Source organism: Castor canadensis, chromosome 12 (assembly GCF_047511655.1).
Source record: "Castor canadensis chromosome 12, mCasCan1.hap1v2, whole genome shotgun sequence".
Taxonomy (NCBI): domain Eukaryota; kingdom Metazoa; phylum Chordata; class Mammalia; order Rodentia; family Castoridae; genus Castor; species Castor canadensis.
Window position 1 is genome coordinate 88,266,559 of NC_133397.1, and position 21,091 is coordinate 88,287,649.

The 21,091-nt window shown below is 44.1% G+C and overlaps 1 protein-coding gene across 1 annotated transcript in view; it reads right to left on the bottom strand.

The window, feature by feature from the left end:
- Creg2 (cellular repressor of E1A stimulated genes 2) overlaps nt 1-20,469 on the bottom strand; it is a 37,129-nt gene extending 16,660 nt beyond the window's left edge. Inside the window, exons 1-2 of the mRNA XM_020157389.2 lie at nt 19,692-20,469; nt 17,393-17,562 (exon numbers count right to left, since the gene is read on the bottom strand). Coding sequence (XP_020012978.1) covers nt 17,393-17,562; nt 19,692-20,132 — 611 coding nt within the window. The 5' untranslated portion in view covers nt 20,133-20,469. The remainder of the gene's footprint in view (nt 1-17,392; nt 17,563-19,691) is intronic.
- Between the last annotated feature and the right edge of the window lie 622 nt (nt 20,470-21,091).

A 21,091-nucleotide genomic window follows, 5' to 3' on the forward strand; every position in this document is an offset into this window, starting at 1 on the left:
CTCTGAGTCTCAGCAGCCTCCTCAAATAAATAAAATAAAACCCTCTATATCTCCTGCTATAAAGGAATCCAAATCCAGTGGCACCAGGTGAGATGTCACCATTTATAGTGCTGCACATGCTTCACCCCTCTCCTCCCCTTCTGTCTTAGTCATTTCGGGCAACTATATCAGTTACCACAGACCAAATGGCTTACACAGGGAGCACTGTTTTCTCATAGTTCTGGGGGCTGAAGTCTGAGGTTGGGATGCCAGTATGGCTGGGTTCTGGGATGCAGACTGCTGACTTCTCATTGTGTCCTCACGTGGTGGAAGGAGAGTGAGAGAGCTCTTGGGTTCCCTTTTACAGGAGCTCAAACCCCATTTATGAGAGCTTTACCTTCATGACCTAAAAGGCCCCATCACTTTGGGGACTAGGTTTTCAATGTATGAAGTTTAGAGAGTACAGACGTTCAGTTCATAGCACCTTCCAAACACTAATCTGGGGTACACTGGGGAAGGGCCCAGTCTTGCTAACCAGACTCACTGAAGTACCTTCATAAATAAAAGAGGGGCTCCTCCCCAGCTGAATTGGCCACCTACCTCTGCCTTCCCCACCAGCTCTCACCAAACACATAGGTACAAAGACTCAAAGTCAGTTGCAGCAATTATTATTTTCTCGTGCTCCATCAGTCACCAAGGAATGGAGTTAAAGTCAGAGGTCATGGATTAGGAGAAGGTGCATCAGATGAGACCTGTGCAGTATGCACCGCAGAGAACAAAAGAACATGGAGACCTGGGAGAGCTGCCCACTTGTGCTGGACATAAACAGGGGAGCACATGCACTGGAATGGTTGGCTGCCATATTGGATTGTAAGTGGAGCCACCCTTAGAATAAAGCAGACACTGAGGAGGACAGAGAGGAAAGACAGGGGAAAAAAATCTTACATCTTATATTATTGAGGACCTAAAAAAAAAAGCCTGCCTTTGGACCTCTCAGTTACGTGAACTAATATATTTTTTAATCCTTTAGGCTCCTTTGAGCTTATTGTTCTGTTCTTTCAACTGACAAGTTCCTCACTAATTGAAGGGCTCCAAGTTTCTGACTGTGTCTCCGTTCTTAGAAATGATCATATTGTGGAGACATGGCCTCCTAATGTTGAGTGGTGTGAGTGGGGATCCATGAACTATATTTAATAAAGGTGGTAACATTGTCGTGGTAGTGTGTGAAGCAAATGCATGCATCTCTATCAGGCAAAGCACACAGTTGATATTTACAAATGGTCACAAAATCACAACTTTCCCTGAGGTAAGACTACATAGGCCATTTATTTAGAGGCAGTTTTCAGGGTTCTCATGGTTTTGAATATCTTGAGAGTCACTCACTAGCTGCTAGTTTTCAACTAAGTGAGATTTCTTCTTCAAAAAAGGAAATTGGAATTCTGTGGAGTATCTGTGATTGCTGCTGCTACTGGGTTGGGGGAGGGGTCAATGTGTGATGCATGGGATGATCTTGTACAATAAACTGTCCTCCCCAAATTCCAACAGAAGCATTGAGAGCAGCACTAGATTCTGTCTTTGCCTGATATATCCAGTCAGGCAGGAAGCAAAGGACAATGGAGATCAGGATTTTTTAACCTTGTTTGGCAGAGCTGTTCTGACTATTGTAGAATATTTAGCAGCTTCCCTGAGTTCTATCCACTAATATTCCAGAAGCATCCCTATCCTCTACCGAAGTTACATAAGCAAAACTGCTTCTATTTTTTCTTTTTTTTTTTTTTTTTGGTGTGACTGGGGTTTGAACTCAGAACTTCAAGCTTAAAAAGCAGATGCTGTACTGCTTAAGTCACACCTCCAGTACATCTTGCTCTGGTTATTTTGGAGATTGGGGGTGGGTGGGTCTCTGAACTACTGGCCTGGGCTGGCATTGAAGCTTGATCTTCCCAACCTCAGCATCCCAAGTAGCTAGGATTATAGGGATGAGCCACTGGTGCCTGGGGAGCAAAACTGTTTCTAGATATTGCTAAATGTCCCCAGGAAAGGAGGCTCCAACCTCCTGTTTGAGACTCACCGATGTAGACATAGGTAAAGTTACAGAGTTAATGAAGGGACAGGAATGAATTGCCTTGTGGGGCTTCAGACAGTCAAAGAAGTATGAGTGTGCTCTGCTACTAAGACAGAATGGAGGAGAATGAAGAGAAGGTGTGAAACTGAGGGTAGGGATGGGACCTTGCTGGGGAAGTGAGGTGAGATTTTTTCTAGAAGTAGTAGTTGTTTATGGATGGAGAGGGGAAGCATCGCCCATGTGGTTTGTCCCAGCAATGGTGAGCTTCTGATTACAGGAACAGAGGAGGTAGAAACAGGGTTTAATGGGATCAGATGTGACCAAGGAGTGACTCCAGAGGGGAGTGGGGCAGAGGAGATTCAGGTGGTCTTGAGAATGTCTGTAAAGAAAGACCATAGAGTCTAACCTGGGAAAAGAGAGAGAGGAGCCAGGAGGTGCTGATGGGCTGGGAGACTGTGGTGGGGGTAAGGGCTTGGTGGGCTCCACGTGTTCCTAGTTACTGAGGTTACTCAAGCAAGGATTCAGGTAGGAGGCTCAGGATGGAGATTCTGGTACTATATTTGCTAGCAAATCTAGAGTTGGTCCTGCGAGTGGGCAGTGAGAGCTTGGCTGGAGAAGCTAGGGTGTAGGATGGCCACCTACATGATGCTGAAGGTAAAAATGAGAGGGTGGCATTGGAGAGGAAAAGTGTGATCGCTGTAGCTTTCAGGCTTGAATTTTGCTTCTACCCTCCAAGGTTAACTGTGGAACAAATGATGTTCCTTTGACATGGTAGTCTTGCAGACACCTGCAGAAAGCACGTATGTCATTGCTAAGACTGTCCTTATCCAAGCAGGCTGCTTTTAGACATTTTAGTTTGCAACATCCCTGTTAAACTATGCTTTTCAGAGTTGGCCTCACATGAGCAGAGGGTGGGCAAAGTAGAGGAGGGTATAGCATGTCTACACCCTCTGCTCCATCCTTCTAGGGATGTAGTTACTGAATATGTCTGTTGTATTTTTAATGTAATTTTCATTTTACTTTCTGGCATATGTGTATAATGCCTCATCCTATGAGGACAGAACTTTTTCCCAGTTTCGTCCTCCCTTCTTGGCACTATTTTCTTGGTTTTTGACTTTGGCTTCTGTCTTAGTCCATTTACTGTTGCTAATAACACAATACTACAAATTAGGCAAGTTATAAAGAAAAGAGGTTATTTGGGCTCATGATTTCGGTCCAAGATTGAGGGGTCACATCTGGTGGTGGTGGCCTTCTTGCTGATAATCCTAGGGCACCACTTGGCAAGAATCATGGAGGGCTCCAAAGACCTGGTCAACTGGCATTTATGACAGAACCATTCTTAAGATAACCCATTAGCCAATTAATCCATTAATCACATGAATGGATTTATTCATTTTTTGATAATTTTTTTTTGTTTTTGCAGTGCTGGGGTTTGAACTCAGGGCCTCACACTTGCTAGGCAGGCGCTCTACCACTTGAGCTACTCCACCAGCTGGATTTATTCTTTCTTAAGGGAAGAATCCTATTATCTCTTACAGGTACCACCTGGTCCTGCCTCCTGATACTGGGAGTTAAAGTACAGCAAACTTAATCAAACCACAAGAGCCTCTCTTGTAATTTTTTTGCCTCTCAAATAGGATGCACTGTATCAAGCTCTTAATTAGTTCAACCCCAGAACCTGACTCCCAGGTTCCCACTATATTAAGGAGATTATAAATGGTCAAAGAAATATTGGAATTCAGATTCAATCCTGCCTATAACAGACCTCTTTTGGATATTCAACTAATTGTTCATTAGTTGAACATTCTTTGTGAAATTAGTGTAAAAAAAACAAATATAAATCTACCTACATTATTATCCTCCAGTTCATATTAGTCCATTTTCTCCATGAGAATGTGACCACACAAGCTCCTGTCAAATACCTCAGGGGGATTGCTATTGTTTGGAACTAGAATATCCCCCAAAAGGCCCATGGTCACCAGAATGGTGGTATTGGGAGGTGGTGGAACCTTTGAGAGGTGCAGTCTAGTAGGAGATACTCAGGTTGTTGGGGTGTGCTCTTGAAGGAATTGTGGGACCCTGGCTCTCCCTCATTCTATCTTTTGCTTCCTAGCAATGAGGTAAGAAGTTTTGCTTTGCCATGTACCTGCATGATGTGCTACCTTGCCACAGGCCCAGTTGCTGGGCCTATTGTGACAGGGCCAATTGCTCATGGACTGGGACTTCCAAAACTATGAGTCAAAATAAATCTTTTATCTTCATAAATTATCTTGGGCATTTTGTTATAGTGACAGAAAGCTAACACAGAAATCTACAATGGTTTCTAATTGATCATTTTAGGGAAATTATCAGAGAAAAGGATGGCCTTTGGAGATGATACCCATCCTCCCCAACTGATACTGCTTATAAGTGGTCACTTCTTCCTCATACAGTGTACAAACCATCTTTATAACAGTCTGTTCCAGAGTTACTATGTAAGTTATTTGTGTCATCCTCAGACCCTCTCAGTCTCTGACTTTTGTACCTCTGAACAACATTTGTCCATTTTCAGGCAGTCAGTGCCTTTTCCACACCTTAATTTAGTGTTCTCATCCATGAATTCCCCAAGTTTCTCAGGATGAAATCTGTACTGCTTACAAGCTGTGGACACTCAGAGTTAAAGGAAAGGGTGCTCTGTTTCATTTCCCTATTCATCTTGGGCTAGAATTTTCTTCCACCCCATGTTAACATTGGCCAGCCACGCACAATTGAACAGGACAGAAAAATGGGGAATTAGAGCCACTTTTTGGACAGGAGGGGTACTGAAAAAGAGTCTACTCTGAGGGGCACATCACTATCTAACCGAGTCTTTTTTTTTTTTTTTCTGTACTGGGGTTTGAACTCAAGGCCTCACACTCGCTAGGCTGGTGCTCTACCACTTGACCCCTTGAGCCACATCCCCAGTCCTAACATAACGCTTCTTTTCTTTTCTTTTTTTTCTTCTTTCTCTCTTTTTTTGGTGGGCCTGGGGTTTGAACTCAAGACTTCTCACTTGCAAAGGAAGTGCTCTACTGCTTGAGCCACACCTCCAGTCCATTTCACTTTGGTTATTTTGGAGATGGAGTCTCCAAAATATATTTGCCTGGGCTGGCCTTGAACCATGATCCTCACTATCTTAGCCTCCCATGTAGTTAGGATTACAGGCATGAACCATGGGTGCCCTGTTAACATGGCACTTCTTGATATTTCCATTTATAACGCTTTTTTCTTGAGTTTCCACATTTTTTTCATTTTAATCTTAGAATATTTAAAATTTACCTTTGCCAATTGAATATCACATGTATTTGAGCCATTTTAACTTCTATATTTTAAAACATTTATATTATAAATAAGTACAATCATGACATCCCCAAAATACCAAAGAGAACCACAGCATACATTAGAATAAATTACCATGATTTTTGCCTGTATTTGCAAGTACATTTATGCTGCACATCCATCTGTGACAGCTTGGATCCACGGCTCCCCCAAAGAGGCACACGTCCTAATCCCAAGATTGTGTGTAGTGTTAGACCTTACTCGGTAGGATGTGATCAAGTTGAGGATTTTGAGAGGGGAAGAATATCCTGGATTATCCAGAAGTCCAAATGTAATCAGAAGGATTGTAAAAATTAGGCAAAAGATGGAAGCGAGTGGTAGGATTTAGGATGACAGAAGCAAGAGAATGGAGGGATGAAAGCAAGGGGCCCTGAGCCAAGCAACGTAGGTGGACTCTAGGAGCTGTACAAGGCAAGGAAATGAATTTTCCTCTGGAGCCAGAATGAGGCAGCTTTGCTGACACACGGGCTTTATTTGGCCTTGTAAAATGTATTTTGGATTTCTGACCAAAGTGAACTGTGTAAGAGTAAATCTATACTGTTACAAGGCACGAAGTTTGTGAAAGTTTGTTGTAGCAGCAACACATTTGCCATCCTTCAAAGTCTACTTCAAATATATTCCACCAATGAATATTTAGCCCCAGGTTACACTCAAGGCTCTGTGCTAGTTGCTGGGGGCTGTGGAGAATCAGAAAGACAGTCCTGGACCTCATGTGGTTTGGACTGCGGCAGAAGTGGCAGACATTGGACAGCTTGCTATATAAAACTAATGACTTATTCACTTGCTATTATAACACGGACTTTGCCTGTGTTCTGAGGACCAATGAAGCCTGACCCTGGAAAATGAGTATTAGATAAAGTGGGGGCAGGGAAGACACTCAGACAGAAGTGCTTCCTCCCTTCACGAATGGAATCATTGCCCACGTAAAAGCGGCCTGACAGAGACCCTCACCCCTTTACCACTAGAGGACAGAGTGAGAAGTCACCTCCTAGGAACCAGGAAGGAAGCTCCTTCTAGACACTGAACATGCCTTGATCTCTGGCTTCTCAGCCTTCAGAACCATGAGAAATAAATAGCCATTGTTTATAAGCTATTCCATCCATGGTATTTTGTGATAACAGCCATAGTGGCTAATATACAACCACTGAGACCTTGTCAAAGTCAAAGGGGAGATGAATGTCAGAGAGTATGCAGAGGTGGAGCATTTATGCCTTGAAGGACTTTTAAGATTTTAAAATTTTATCTTAAATGGAAAAGCACTAAGGAGTTTTAAGGAGGACCATAGAATAATGAGATAGACAGTATTATTCTATAGATCTATCCAGAAGTAAATGAAGCTATCCTTTGGCTTTAGGATAGAGAATGGGTTGGAAAAGGGTCAGGGTGGGGGTACAGGGAAGCCAACTGGGAGCATTTAAAGAGGACAATGAGTAGCAGGTGGAGCTTGGGGCAGGGGTCAAGAGGAGCAGGGAATCAAGGAGGATTGGTAGGTAAACCAGGGGACTCTTGCTGACTGTCATGGGCTGGGAGCGGGAAAAGGAGCCAAGGTCTTCTCTGAATGGCCAAGTGGATGGGGAACATGTACAGAGGAGGAGGCTAAGTTCAAGGTATCCTTGAGATGTCCAAGAAGCATGGGATTTGGGGTCTGAGTTTAGGTGAGAGGCATTGGCTTGGAATATATGTTTGACACAATGGTGGTGTCTGGGAGTGGACAGGATAGAGCAGGGAGAGACGCAGAGTGAGATGACATGACTGGTTCATGAGAGCTTCTCTCTCTCCACCAACCATCCTCAGACCAGTGTCTTTTAGTGGGTTTCACATGTCCGGACTGAATGATACTTCCATGTGTACCTTACACTTTTCTCTTCCCCAAAGGTTGATACAGTCTTTCTGCACCTTTATCACTGACAGCACTTAGCACAGTTCATAACACAGTGGTAGCTCAGTGGATAGCTGTCAAAGGGGATGCTGTATTGGGAGGGGCTGTGTGTATCTGTAAGCACGTATTTAAAGCAAGCCTCATGAATTACCTCTGTTGCAGTGCAAGTCATGGGATGGAAATTATATCAAAACAACTTGAATCAATTTAAAATCTATGTCTGTGTTTTTTCAGGTTCTGCAGCTTCTGAATCAGCTCTTTCTGAAACATGGTTGGGGACTGTCACTGCTTCCAGTATGCAGCGATATGGAGAGATGGTGTGCAGGAGGTGACAGACAGACTGAAGGACCAGGTCATCTGGATTGAATCCCAGCCCCATTAGAATTTGGTTCATGGGTCCCTGGGCAAGTCCCTCACACATGACATGTCTCAGTTTCCCTATCTGTTAAAATGGAGCTAATAATGGTACCTCTCGTGAGACTTTTACAAGGATCCCATGAGATGTTCATGTCCGTTGTTTGGAACACTGCTTGTCACAGAAGCATGACGTGTATTATATAATATATTTCATATACAGAGTAATCACGACACTGTCAACTTTCTCTCCTGAAGAGCCTGTCTCTTTAAGTCTTATCCATGCAGGCCCAGCATATTGTAGGTACTTACTAAACATCCTTTGAAGGAAAAAAGTTCTCGTTCAGTAACAGTATATAATAGGTTGCTTTGTTCAACATTTAACATATTTCCTTGTATGTATGACTAATTAATGTTTAACTGAATAAATTCGATTTGTTTAAATAAATTCACTGAATTTTAGATTATTATTTAGTATTACTTTATTATTATATTTTTAAACAAATAATATTAATTTAAAATAATTATTAATCTAATTATTATCCTACCTTATGAAATTATTGGAGTAACACCTTTTCCTCCCAAATTCCTTTACAATCCAATTAATTCAAATCTGTCTTCTTTTTCTTTCCTTCCTTCCTTCCTTCATGTGTGGAAGGATTAAATTCAGGGTCTTGTGCATCCTTAGCCAAATCTGTTTTCTTGGTCAGACATTTTCTGACAATTCTACACACTAGGTAAGTTAAGTGCTCCTCTGTATTAGCCCAGGAATATTACTTCAATTATTTGTTTGTTGGGGAAAGCTCAGCCTATGGAAGCATCAGGTATTGTGATGCAGGCCTGTAAGCTCAGCTACTCAGGAAGCTGAGGGAGGACGATTGTAAGTGTGAGGCCAACCTAGGCAATATATTGAGACCCTGTCTCAAAAGAACCCCACAGTTCTCTAGAGCTGGGGATGTGGCTCAGTGATAGAGTGCTTTCCTAGCATGAACAGGGTCCTGGGTTTGATCTCCAGCACCATAACAATAACAATATTGACATTGACCAAGAACACAAGCAATTGGAATGTCAATATTGAATCCTTAGCAGTTTTTCCAATGACAAAAGAAGAGAAAATTAGATAAGAACACATGAAGAAGGTATCTGTACATCATATATCTTAAAAGGGTCATAGGTAGACTGTATAAAGAATCTTCAGAATTATGGGACGTATTAAAACTCAACAACAAAAGATGAATAACCCAATTTAAAAATGAGTAAAGCATTTGAATAGACAGTCTTTTCCCAAGGAGATAGACAATGGCTGATAAGCACAAAAAAGGATGCCCAGCACCATTGCCATCAGGGAAATGCGACTCAAAACTACAAGGAGATATTACTTCATAGTGACGCGGACAGCTATGATACAAAGACAGACAGTAGCAAGTGTTGCTGAGATCACGGAGAAATCAGAACCCTCACACATTGCCGTGGGAATATAAAGTGGTAAAACCAGTGAGTAAAACTGCTGCACAAGTCCTCAAAAAGTTAAACAGAGAACTACCATGTGGCCCAGCAATTTCACTTCTGAGTGGATACAAAAGAGAACTGAAACATATGTCTGCACAGAAATGACATGAATGCTCACAGCAGCATTACTTGTCATAAGCCACCATGTGGAAACAAATGCCCATGAACTGACTGAGGGGTAGGTAGAAATGGATAAATAAAATGTGATGTATCATTAAAATGGAATATTATTTGGCCATCAAAAAGAATGAATTAGTGATACATGCTACAACAGGATGAACATTGAAAAGAGTCAGTCACAAAAGGTCACCTATTATATAATCCCATTTATATGAAATGTCCAAAACAGGCAAATCCATAAGGATAGAAAGTAGACTGATGACTGCCAGGAGCTGGGGACTCAGCAATAAACCCTTCACATCTAAACAGTGCTAAAAGCTTTTTGGAGAGTACATATTTGTGCAGTTGCATCCTCAACACATATTCATATCATTTCTGCTTAAGATGTAGCCAGGGCTAATATTTGTGAATAAGATGGGGAAAGGTAGTGAGACAGAAGAAAAAGGTAGTATTAAGGACAGAGGGACTGGAATCATTAGTGAACTCAGGACCTACATGGAAACCATGAGGACTAAACTTTATGGTGTTGAAATAGAAGTAGGGAGAGAGAAGTGTCTGGAAGTTGCTATGAGACACGACCACAGAAACAAGCAGACACAGGGGAATACTTGGGCACTCCTTCATCAAGCTCTGCCTTTGCAGAGTTTTCTGCAAAGCTACTGAGATAGCCATCACTCATGCTTGTAATCCTAGTTACCTGGGAGGGTGAGGTCAGGAGGATCATGGTTCCAAGCCAGCCTGGACAAACACAGTTCCTGAAATCCCATCTTAATGGAAAAAGCTGGGTGTGCTGGTGTGTGCCTGTCATCCCAGCAACAGTGGGAAGGAAGCATAAACAGGAGGATGGCATTCCAGGCTGGCCTGGGCAAAAAACAAGACCCTATCTCTAAGATAACCAGAGCATAAAGGGCTGGAGGTGTGGCTCAAGTGAAAGAGCTCCCACCTAGCAAGTAAAAACCCTGGTTCAAAAAAAAAAAAAGCTACTAAGATTAATTTAGCCCCAGGAATACAGGAGTGGTCCAGCAGAGGATGAGACAAGGTAACAGGAATCTGCACAGATGGAAATTTATTTGGAAGATATGTAGATTGCATTCAATGGGGGAATGAATAAGAATCAGTAAAGAGAAATTGGATTTGCCTTCTACGTCTGATCAGGGCCAAGCCATGTGCTTGGAAACGCACGTCACATCTCAGGTGGATGCAGACCCAGCCAGAATCGTCCTGGCTCTCAGCAAGGCAGCCCCAGGCACACGCTTGCTCTGCGTTCACTGGATGAGCTCACCTGGAGAGTGACTGCATGAGCACTGCGCCTTCCAACACTGGGCAGCAAATCCAGAGCCTGCATTGGGCATCAGACTGAGGTTTTCATCTATCATTCCATATTTTATTTTATAAGAACAGCTAAAAAGATGGAATCAGGTGCGGGACAGGGAAGAGTGGCGACAGGTCATCATCATTTCCACAATCTCTTTTGACACTTCACACTGAAGAAATAATTAGTCAGTACATATTATCTTCGTTGTTTGTGCTTCCTAAGGGTTTTATCCTGACCCCACATCGCAAAGGCAAAGGAGCCCTCTCCTTACTTGCCCTGTTTTGCTTGACCCCTCCTACCCATGTCCAGCACGCAAGACAAAGCAAGCATTACGCCAGGGGGACTTCTATCCTACTTTTTATACATCCCTGGGCTTCGGTCCATTCCAAGTCGGGCACCTCCTCCTCAGAAATAAGATTCCTCGCATCAATTAAAGAGCTCTGAGAAGTAGCCTGCTTGCTTGCTGTCAGGGCAGGGACACCTTCCATGCGGGTGTTGTGGGTGGGGAGTGGAAGGGTTGTGAATCATGGCAGTGTCCTGACAACAGTGATGAAACGCTTTTGGAGAAGAAGGAAAAGGCTTCTGGATCTCCTTTCTTAATGATCAATCAGGCCTACCTAGGAGCCTAGCATTTGTCCAACCATGGGGAAGAATATAATTCAACAGCAAATCCTCCCTGGTCCTGAGGGCCTGCTGCCCTGCCTCACCAAGAACCTGCAACCCTAACACCTGTGCTGTGCAAGTCTGCGTGCAAGGTGAGGTGCTCCAGCAGAAGATTCTTTTCTTGGCCCCTTTCTTTTCTTTTCATTTGATGGTGCTGGGGATTGAGCCTGTTAGGTTCTTTCTTTGTGAATTCAGTAAACTCACTATTTACTGAATTTTCATTTCTGGTCTGAGCATACATTCACGTGGTGGCAGGGGCACTGTCGGCACCTGTGTGTGTTGAAGGGAGAGGGAAATGAAGAGCCGGGGAAGTTGTGCTTGCCACAGGATGCTCTAACATGAAATCTTATTTTCCACTTGCCATCTTAACCTGATTGAGGAAATAAATTCCCACACTCAATTCATCTAATTAATTAAGTGAAGAAATCGCAGCACCCAGAAGTAAACAGTAATCAAACGAACCAGACTTTAAATGAACTAACAATGATTGGTGGAGACACGCTTGTAGGTCTGCTTCAGATGGATGTGAAGTCTGACAAGTGGAAAAGCCACTTCCCTTATAGTTTTTCAGACTGTTGTCTTTTATAAATATTTAACTTTGGAATGATTGTGACAATCTAATGATTGACACACCCATTGTAAACCATGCTGAACATCCGATTCATCTTATAATAGAAAGGGTTTTTTTTTTTTTTTGCCATACTGGTGTTTGAACTCAGGGTCTACAACTTGAGCCACTCTGTCAGCCCGTTTTTTGTGATGGGTTTTTTTGAGATAGGGTCTCATGGAACAGTTTGCCCAGGCTGGCTTTGAACCACAAGCCTCCTGATCTTTGCCTCCTAAGTAGCTAGGATTATAGGTGTGAGCCACAGCACCTGGCTTATACAGAAAGTTTGACCAGCATTGCCAATGTAAGCCAATAAATTGTACTCTCTGCTTCTATGAACTGCAAATCTTTTAATTCCACGTAAGAGAGGAAATCATATGATATTTGCCTTTTTGTCAGGCTCGAATTCTGACTCCATTATTTTACAAAGGATATGTGCCATCCTGGTGGCTGACTTCCAGTTCTTAGTGGGTCTTTTCTGGAAACACAAGAAAAGCATTTAAGACCCACTAATATCCTCATTATCCTGAAGCCTCAGAATCACTTGGAGCGCCTTCAAGCTGTAAACCCTGGTCCTAGAAGGAAGCTCTTCCTTGTCCTTGTGCTGGGAGACAGAGGAGGCTGCCAGGTCATGAATATGTCCCTTCTCACCCCTGCTCTCTAAGCAGGTGAAAGTCACTCTTCCACTCCAAACTTCTGGGAGTTTACGCTTTATAGTATTCTCTAAAGCAATCTTTGTATAGATTTGTGTATATAGTCTACTCTTTATCACCTTGAATTAATCCTCAATCCAGCTGCCAGAGTAATCTTTTCAAACTCAAATCAGATCCAGACATTCCTATGGTAAAACCCTTAATGAGAAAAATTAACAGAATCTTGAACATGGCCTTTCCGACCCTGCATGGCCTCTTGTCCCTTCTCAGAATAGATTACAGTGTCTGCCCTTTGCTGATTGACTTGATATCTTATTTATATCTAGTTTTATCAAATTAAAAATATAGCCTGGAAGCTTGTTGTAATCAAAGCTGAACTACCTGCTTTGGCACATAGCTAAGAAATGCTTTCTACTTGTAACCACCACATGTATGTTGACACACCATGTCACTAAAAATGCCTGTATATTGAAATAAAATTAGATCCGAACTGAAATGGGTGAAGGCGACTTGAGTATCCAAGGCTCCAAGAATCTCAGGAAGTTTACTATGAAGAAAACACACCACAGGTGTAATTTCCTTATTGGAGGCAAGGAGAAGCTAATATCTTGAGAATGATGAAAGGAAAAATACCTTTTCACATGCTAGACATTTACAGGGACCTTAAATGAATCAATAAAATCACTGCAATATTCTATTTCATCTAGTTAGGAATTCTTCCCCAAACTTTTCATTGTTCTGATCCCCTAGTCTCTGGAACATTCCCCGAAGTGTCACAACAGTCACTAGATTCATTTAGGTGAAGTTGTCCTGACTCCAGGGCACATTGAATAGGGTGCCATCACCCTGGTTTTCAAAAGTGGTTTTCAGTACTGGGAAAGTACTAGGATGGCAGTTTCTTTGGGACAAAGTAGCCAAGAAAAGTTGCTGGGGTAGCACAAAATATGCTAGCTGTTCAGCACTTCAGATGGTGTAGTGGAGAAGAGTGGGGTGGATATCCGGGGGCCAGCTGGGGTTAATTGCAGCACATGTGCTCAGAATAGAGAGTAGTTGAGTATCTGTCTGTCTGTCTATCTATCTATCATCTATCTTCTATGAGTCTATTATCATCTGTTATCTATCTATCTATCTGTTATGGTTGAATTCACATACATACTTGGTCCCCAGTGTGGCCGTGTTGTGATGGAGGAACCTTTAAAGGTGGAGCCTAGTGCAAGGTCATGGAGGCATCACCATGGGAGGGTTCCATACTGGTTTCACAGAGTGCTTTAGTTCTCATGGGAGCAAATATTACAAAAAGAGCAATCCTGGCCCCTGACCTTGTGTTTCCTGTCTTGCCATGTGATCTCTCCCTCTTGTAACTGTTCCTGCCATGATCCCATATGCCTTGTTGTGCTATAACCAGAAGGCTCTACTACACAGCTGAGCAGATGTTGACACCATATTCTTGAATCTCCAGAACTGTGAGCTAAATAAACCTCATTTCTCTGTAAAGTACCCAGCCTCAGCTATTTTGTTACATCTATAGAAAATAGATTAAAATTCTATCTCTATGTATCCATCCATCTGTCCATCATTCCATCTGCTTATTAAACTCATACATTACAAATTCAGTTATTTTGTATATCAAATGAAGTTCTGAATGTACAGAGGGCCAGTTCAACCTGCCCATGCAGTAGTTCCTGACCTGCATCTTGCCCATCCTCAAGTCTGAATTGTGCCCAGCTCCACTTGTTGGATTGTGTCCTAGCAGTGGAGATGGAGCTCACAAGCCTGTGCCAGTGCACAACTTGTAGGACTCAGGGCTACAAGAGTAGCACTGTCTGATAAAGACAGAGGCAGGCTTGTAGCTGAGGTGCCCTGGCACCTGGGTATGCACAAGGGACCACAGGACATGGCTAATCCCCTTTCCTTCTGACAGACGGCAGGATGGCCCTCCTTGTCAGAGCTTGGTGCTCTGACACCAAGCTCAGCCTCTCAGGTGTACTTAGCCATGAAGGAAAGGTGCCAATGGGAAGGAGAAAGCACTGTTGCAAGCTTCCAGTTCACAGGACCTCTTCATGGAATGGAGGCAATTTTCATTTTTCTGAGTTTGAGTAGCTGAGTGCATGGCTCAAGTGACAGAGCATCCATCTTGCAAATGTCAGGCCCTGAGTTCTAACCCAAGTACCACCAAAAAAAGAAGAATAGATAAAGTGAAAAGATCAAGTGACCTTGACTTATCATCATCATCATGAGAAATGGACATTTTTTAATCCCCTTCCACTCCATGGGAAACACTGTGAAGCACTTGACAATGAGCCTTGGTCTCTCCTCCGATCTCTTCAGACTCTGGGATCAGGCAAGAGGGTCTGCTTGCTGGTGGTTTCTAAACCCTACCCAGGTGCTTATCTGGGTAGATCTTCACCACAGATGCGTCTACCAGATGCTTGGCTATGCTCCCTGGCCCCAGGAGCTTTGTTTGTCTTATTTATTTGAGGCTCCGGCATCTGCCTGTCTTTCAATGCTGGTACCATGGCTTTGACTTGTTAAGTCTTTGAGTTCCATATTACTCAGATCCTAGATATCAGGCAAAACCTAAACTGCAATGCTGAACTCTGAATGTGAATCACACATCTGGGCTTAAGTCATCCATGGGAGGTTGTGGAGCCTGGGAAGCTAGAAGAAGCCCCATTGCTCAGTAACATTTGCTTTGAAGTACGATGCTTACTAGGCAGACTTATTTTTGTAGATATTTACATCATATTTCCATACTTCAGACGCTTGAATAGTGTGAGGAGTTAGCAGATCTGAGAAACCCTTTTAGGAGGATCCTAAACACAGAGGAGCCAATAGGTATGACCCAGCCTTCTGCTCCCAGGTCAGAGTTACAGGTGTGTCCTTGGTCCTAGGGTGGCCACCTCTAGCCATGAGCTGCCTCATTCTTTACCCAGCATGCTGAAGAGATATTTGTACTTTCTGTGTACAGAGGAAGGAGGCACACATTGCCCTAGACTGCACAGGCAAGAGTGCCCAGTGTTTCTGGGGGACTGAAGAAGGCCACACTGTGACCCTCCCTGCTGAACTTCTGCTGACATCTTCCTGGGTGTGCCAGTAGACAAACCCTTCTCTGGCTGGATGCTGCTGTAGCTTTGTTCATGGGCTGTGTGCTTTGCCTGTCAAAGAGCAGGTGTGCTCTGGGTTCTGGGATCCAGTATGACTATGTTTAGGATACCTCAGAAAAACCTGTATATTTAGAAAGTGATCCTGGGCTGTGCATGGTGACTTACACCTGAAATCCTAGCTACTTATGAGGTTGATATTGAGAGGATTGCAGTTCCAGGCCAGTGAAACTCCATCCCAACAGAAAAAAAGCTGAGCATGGTGACATTTACCTGTCATCCCAGCAACAGCAGGAAGTTTAAAATAGGAAGATTGAGGTTCAGGCTGACCTGGGCAAAAACAAGACCCTATCTCCAAAATAACCAGAAGAAAAAGGGACTGGAGCTGTGGCTCAAGCAGTAGAATGCCTGCCTAACAAGTATGAAGCCCTGAGTTCAAACCCCACTACTGACAAAATATGTAATCCTGGGAATCTACTTCTAGTAACAGCAAGCTTGTTGACCAAGAGCAGGGAGAATATTCCATGGAAAAGGAAAAAGTTTTTTTCCTGGCTTCTTGCCATAACCAAGTGGGGAACTGAGTCAGCTGACCTGTCACCACTGGAATCTCTGATTGTAGAGAACAAGTGGGGTGGGGTGGGGGTGGCAGCACTTTACTCTGTGTGATTGCTCTAATTAGCTTCCCTAAGAACTAAGAAGTTGTTTGGTTATTGTGTTTTTTGACTGAATGAATAATAGAATTTCAGAGGTGAGATGGAGCCTATTAATTTTCTCAATCATCATTGCCTTTCATAGGTGAAGTGGCTGAGCCCCTGGAGCCTAAAGTCTCCCCCCAGCATTTGCCAATTCTCAGGGTTGGGCGGTGGGGCTCTCACATGCAGCCATGCAATGAGCTCAGTCCAGATGTCTCCCAGCAGGAAATAACTTCACGCTTTGCATTCTGATTTCGAATGATGGTGTCTGGATGGATGTTCCATTTTTGCTTAAGTGTCTTTAGAAGGCTTTTCTTTCACAGGGTTCTTGAGAAAATGTATTAAAGGCTGCCGGCTCTGTATTGCACACATTCCTTGGGGAGAAGGGCTATAAGTGAGTTAGAAAAGCAATAAATAGATGTGCACATGCCAGGGAGGCAAGCAACTAACTCTTCCTTCACTTGCCCTGTGTAATACAGAGAACTGTCCTTTTATTGTACGAGGCACCTGGCACCTATTTCTGACATTTACAATATCCCTGAGAGGTAGAAGTTATTGCCGACACTCCAATTTACAATTTTTAGTCTTTACAATGGTTTGAAAGTGTGCACATTCACTTCAAATTTTGAATTTTGATCTTTTCCTTGGCTATCTATACAGGACAACCATTCTGTTTTTCCCTTTGAATACAGTATTCAATAAATTGCATGAGCTATCCAACACCTTATTATAAAATAGGCTTTGTGCAAGATGATTTTTGCCTAACGTCAGTCCCAGGAGTGGTTAAGGAAGGCTAGGCTGTTATGATGGTCAGTAGGTTAGGTGTATTTAATGCATTTTTGACTTATGGATTTCTCACTTATGATGGGTTTTGTTGGGATGCAACCCCAATGTAAGTGAAGGTTTGTCTGCATTCCCATTTCACAGGTTAAGTAACTTGTTCAAGTGGTGGAATTCTGGTTTATCTGAGTAAAACCACCAGGTTATCTGGGTAAAGACATCAATTTGTATTGCAAAGTTCTATTACAGCCATGTGACCCACATTCCAACTCTGCCCAAACTTCCCTTGGCCTGGGCCGGTGAGGCCAAACCCTTGTCTACCTGCAAAACTCTCCTTCTGATTCTGGCAGCATGAGTGAGGCCCTGGGGTTCTTCAGCAGATCAGCCACCACAGGGTCCTTGGCTGTCATGTAGAAGAAAGGAATCCCAGTGCTGTTGTTGAAGGGGCCGTCGCTGATGGCCACACAGCTCCCGAATGGTAGTCCTTGGATCTAACAAACACCAAAAAAGACCTTTTCAGTGGCAGAGTTGTGGATTGACATGAGCTAGGCACTTAACCTGTATCTGGCCAGGAAATACAGCACTGGGGGACTGGTTTTGACAGGGAGTAAATTAAGGCCAGGTGGTCCCAATCTATCTGGTCCACCCAGTGGTAGCTCCAAAATTTCTCTCTAGGAGATGCTCAACAGTGACAACCTATGTGAAAGTTAGAAGATTATTCTCAAAGCTGCCTGTTCATAGCAAATTCATTCACTTTATTGAATTTAGTGTCATTTTGGGGCCAATGAAATTTATTGATTCTGGGGGTAGTGTTAGGCCTTTTCTGCAAGCTTCCCTTCTGGGAGAGGCCTTATTGTCTCCCCAAACTTTACATAACTTTGGGGATAGATTTTAATTATTCACTTTAACGTCTTGTTTGGCCTTCAGATGCCAGGGACCTTCTCTTATTATTTCTTTTATACTTTCTCACTTACTAGTTACATTTTTTACTATAATTGATAGTTTTTCATTCTATAACAGCAAATTGTGGGAAATTGATTTGTTACCCATTTAGCATAAAGGAAGTCACAGAAATGTGATATATCAATTTTTGCTCATGACCATTAAGCAGGGTGGGTGAATGGTAATATATCGTGTTTCTGTGACTTTGAACACAGACAAAAATGTTTAAGTCTTAGGTTTCCCCAAATCCTGTTGGAGTAACATGATAACCTTTCATGAGCTGTATGCCTTACAAAGAGCACCCTGTTGTTACTTAGCTCAGAATTTGGGCCATATTTGTTTTTGACATTGTCACATGGCAATGGTGTGTACATATGTGGAAGGGAGGACTTCAATCTCTAAGAATATAAAAGGTTAAGGAGTCCTCAAAAATGATAATATAACACCACTGACAGACTCTGGACAAAGCATGTCATTAACTACCCAGTGTCATGCTTTGCACACAAGCAAATGTTTTCTGAATTTATTGACTTTGGATTAAATGTCAATATTGGAAAGAAGAACTCTTAACAAAGGTAAGAAAAATGTTTGTTGCAAGTCACAATATCTTTAATACATTGGCACTAGACTTTTAATTGTTTGAAAAGATTTGTTTTAAACCAAGATTAGCTTTGTATTTAAACTTTGGGTTTTCTTAAGGTAAGACATAACTGTAAAAAACCATGTGGGTGCTGTGAATATCCCAACTGGCTGAGAATCTGACACGATAGAGGTTAAGATCATTTCCATAATCAGAATAAAATTATCATTTAGACAGAAAAAAAAAAGACCTTCAAAACTGCCTAGCCAACTACTTAATTTTATAAATGAAGAAAAAGCGGAGAAGCCAGTGACTTGCCCACAGTCTGGAGCTAGCCTGGGGAAAGAACCCACCCTCTGGTCAATTCTTTTTGCATGAACTACATAGGAGTTCAAATGACCGCCCTGCGGCAAACCCCTCCGCCAGCTTAGCAGCTCTGAAAGCATTCTGGACTGTTTCCCTATGGAAGTTACATCGTCTTGCTTATCCATTCCATCCCAGAAGGAAGCAAGTCTAACAGGTGAAACGTTTGCGGGCTGATAAAAACTGCAGCTCCTAACAGTCCCTTCCAGCACGGATACACTTCACATACAAGCCTCCTTTCCAGAAAAATTTTTAAGTTCCATTTTTTGAATGCAAATTTCCACCAAAGCGCCGGCGGTGTCTGTCCCCATCCCTGCTTGGATTTGATTCTGTAGCAGGAGGTGATGCTAAGTCTATTGGACCGTGGGAGCAGAGACTATATGTGCCTACGCTGCCATTGAAAAGGCAACTCTGGCTTCTTTTGTCCAGGTCTCTGGTAATTTGTGCACCTCTTTGACCATCTCAAGATAGGTCTCCAGCCACCTGGCAGGAAGTCAGCTTTTCAGCGTCCCCCGCCCGCCCTCCACTCCCACGCACATGCATTTTGCCAGTTTAACCCATCCAAGCACAGTCTGGTTCCGTTATTTGCAAGGCGCTTGAGGTCCAGCTCAGCTAGCTGGTCAGATCTGAATACGTGAGCCGTCGCCAGCATCGCCTTGTCTCCTGTGCGCGCCGCCTGGTCGCCAGGCCACCCGGAGGCGTGCACCTGCAACCCTCGCGCCGCGGGTGGCTTACCTTCTCGTGGGCGGACACGGTGGCCAGACAGCCCCAGGCGCTGGCGTGGGCCAGGGAGCGCGCAGTACCCGCGCACAGCCTCGGGCTGGGGGGCGTCCCGGTCGCGGGGCCGCTCTCCCGCCGGTAGGAGAACATCCCGCGCGGTGCTGGGGGCGGCCTGGCGCGGGCAGCGCCCGCCTGGGGCCGCAGGTGCGGGTCCTCCTTGTGCGCCGAGGCCGGGAAGCTCTGCTGCCAGATGCTGCCCGAGTCCTCCAGCAGTGCGGGCAGCGCCTCCTCGGTGGAGGCGCTGTCCAGCTCCTCGTCCACCTCGTTGGTGACCGCCCAGGACACGGAGCTTACGATCACATACCCGGCGGCCGGGGACAGTAGGACGCTGCAGCACAGCAGCCACGAGAGGCGGGTCCCCGGCTGCGCCGACTGCTCACCGCGGCACACGGACATCTCGCAGGTGGCTCGCCCAGCCGCGGGGACCGCGGGGACCGCTAGTAGGGTGCGGGCCTCCAGTGAGGGCGGCAGCGCCCCCCTGCGACGGAGCTCAGAGCTGGACCCACACCCTCTTCTGACCACCGCAGAATTCCAAGGTGGGGTCCCTTGGACCAGTCCTGGGATGCCCTTACAGTCCTAAACCGGGTTGAGAAAACGAGGCTCCTGGAAGACCAGGTTCCACCCAAAGGCTGCACGGACTGAAGCTGCTGCGTGTAGTCCTCATTGCGTGCCAGGTCCGGGGATTCATTGGCTTCCTGCAGGATGGCACAGGCTCTGCAGCCAGAGGGTGGGGATTCAAGTGGCAGCTCGATACAGTCCTCTGCACAACAGCTGTGTGTCCTGCCAAGCCACTTAACCTCTTTGTGCCCCTTTTCCTTCATTAGGAATTGAAGATAATATCTACTTCTTGGGATTGATGGATGGGGAAGGTTAAATTAATTAGTTTCCAAGTGGTTCAGAACAGTGTGTCTTGTAGCAAACGCTATATTTTGCTAGCTAGACCCAAGGTAGGGATTTTTATGACCATGACATTATGGATAAGAAAACCGATGGGTTGGCAGAGTGGCTCAAGAGGTAGAGTGCCTGCCTAGAGAACTGAGTAAGGTGAAGGTCAGATTAGTGCCAATTCTGTCTAATGCCAAAGCTCCTTCTCTTTCTCTATAAGGACAATGATCATCTTACATTTTGCTATGTCAGGAAGACCTTGCCTCCAATTCACTGCAAAGCAGAACGGATTAATTACGTGAAGATAAAATAAAGGGGAGTCAGCCTCCTGAGTAGGGGTGAAGAGGAAGAGTGGAAAGAGTGGTACACTGTACTATGCTATTGTTTGGATATGATTTGAGAGTCCCAAGTCACCATGTGTTAAAATTTAGCCTCTTAGTGAGAAAACTGAAGCCAGCAGGGGTGTTCAG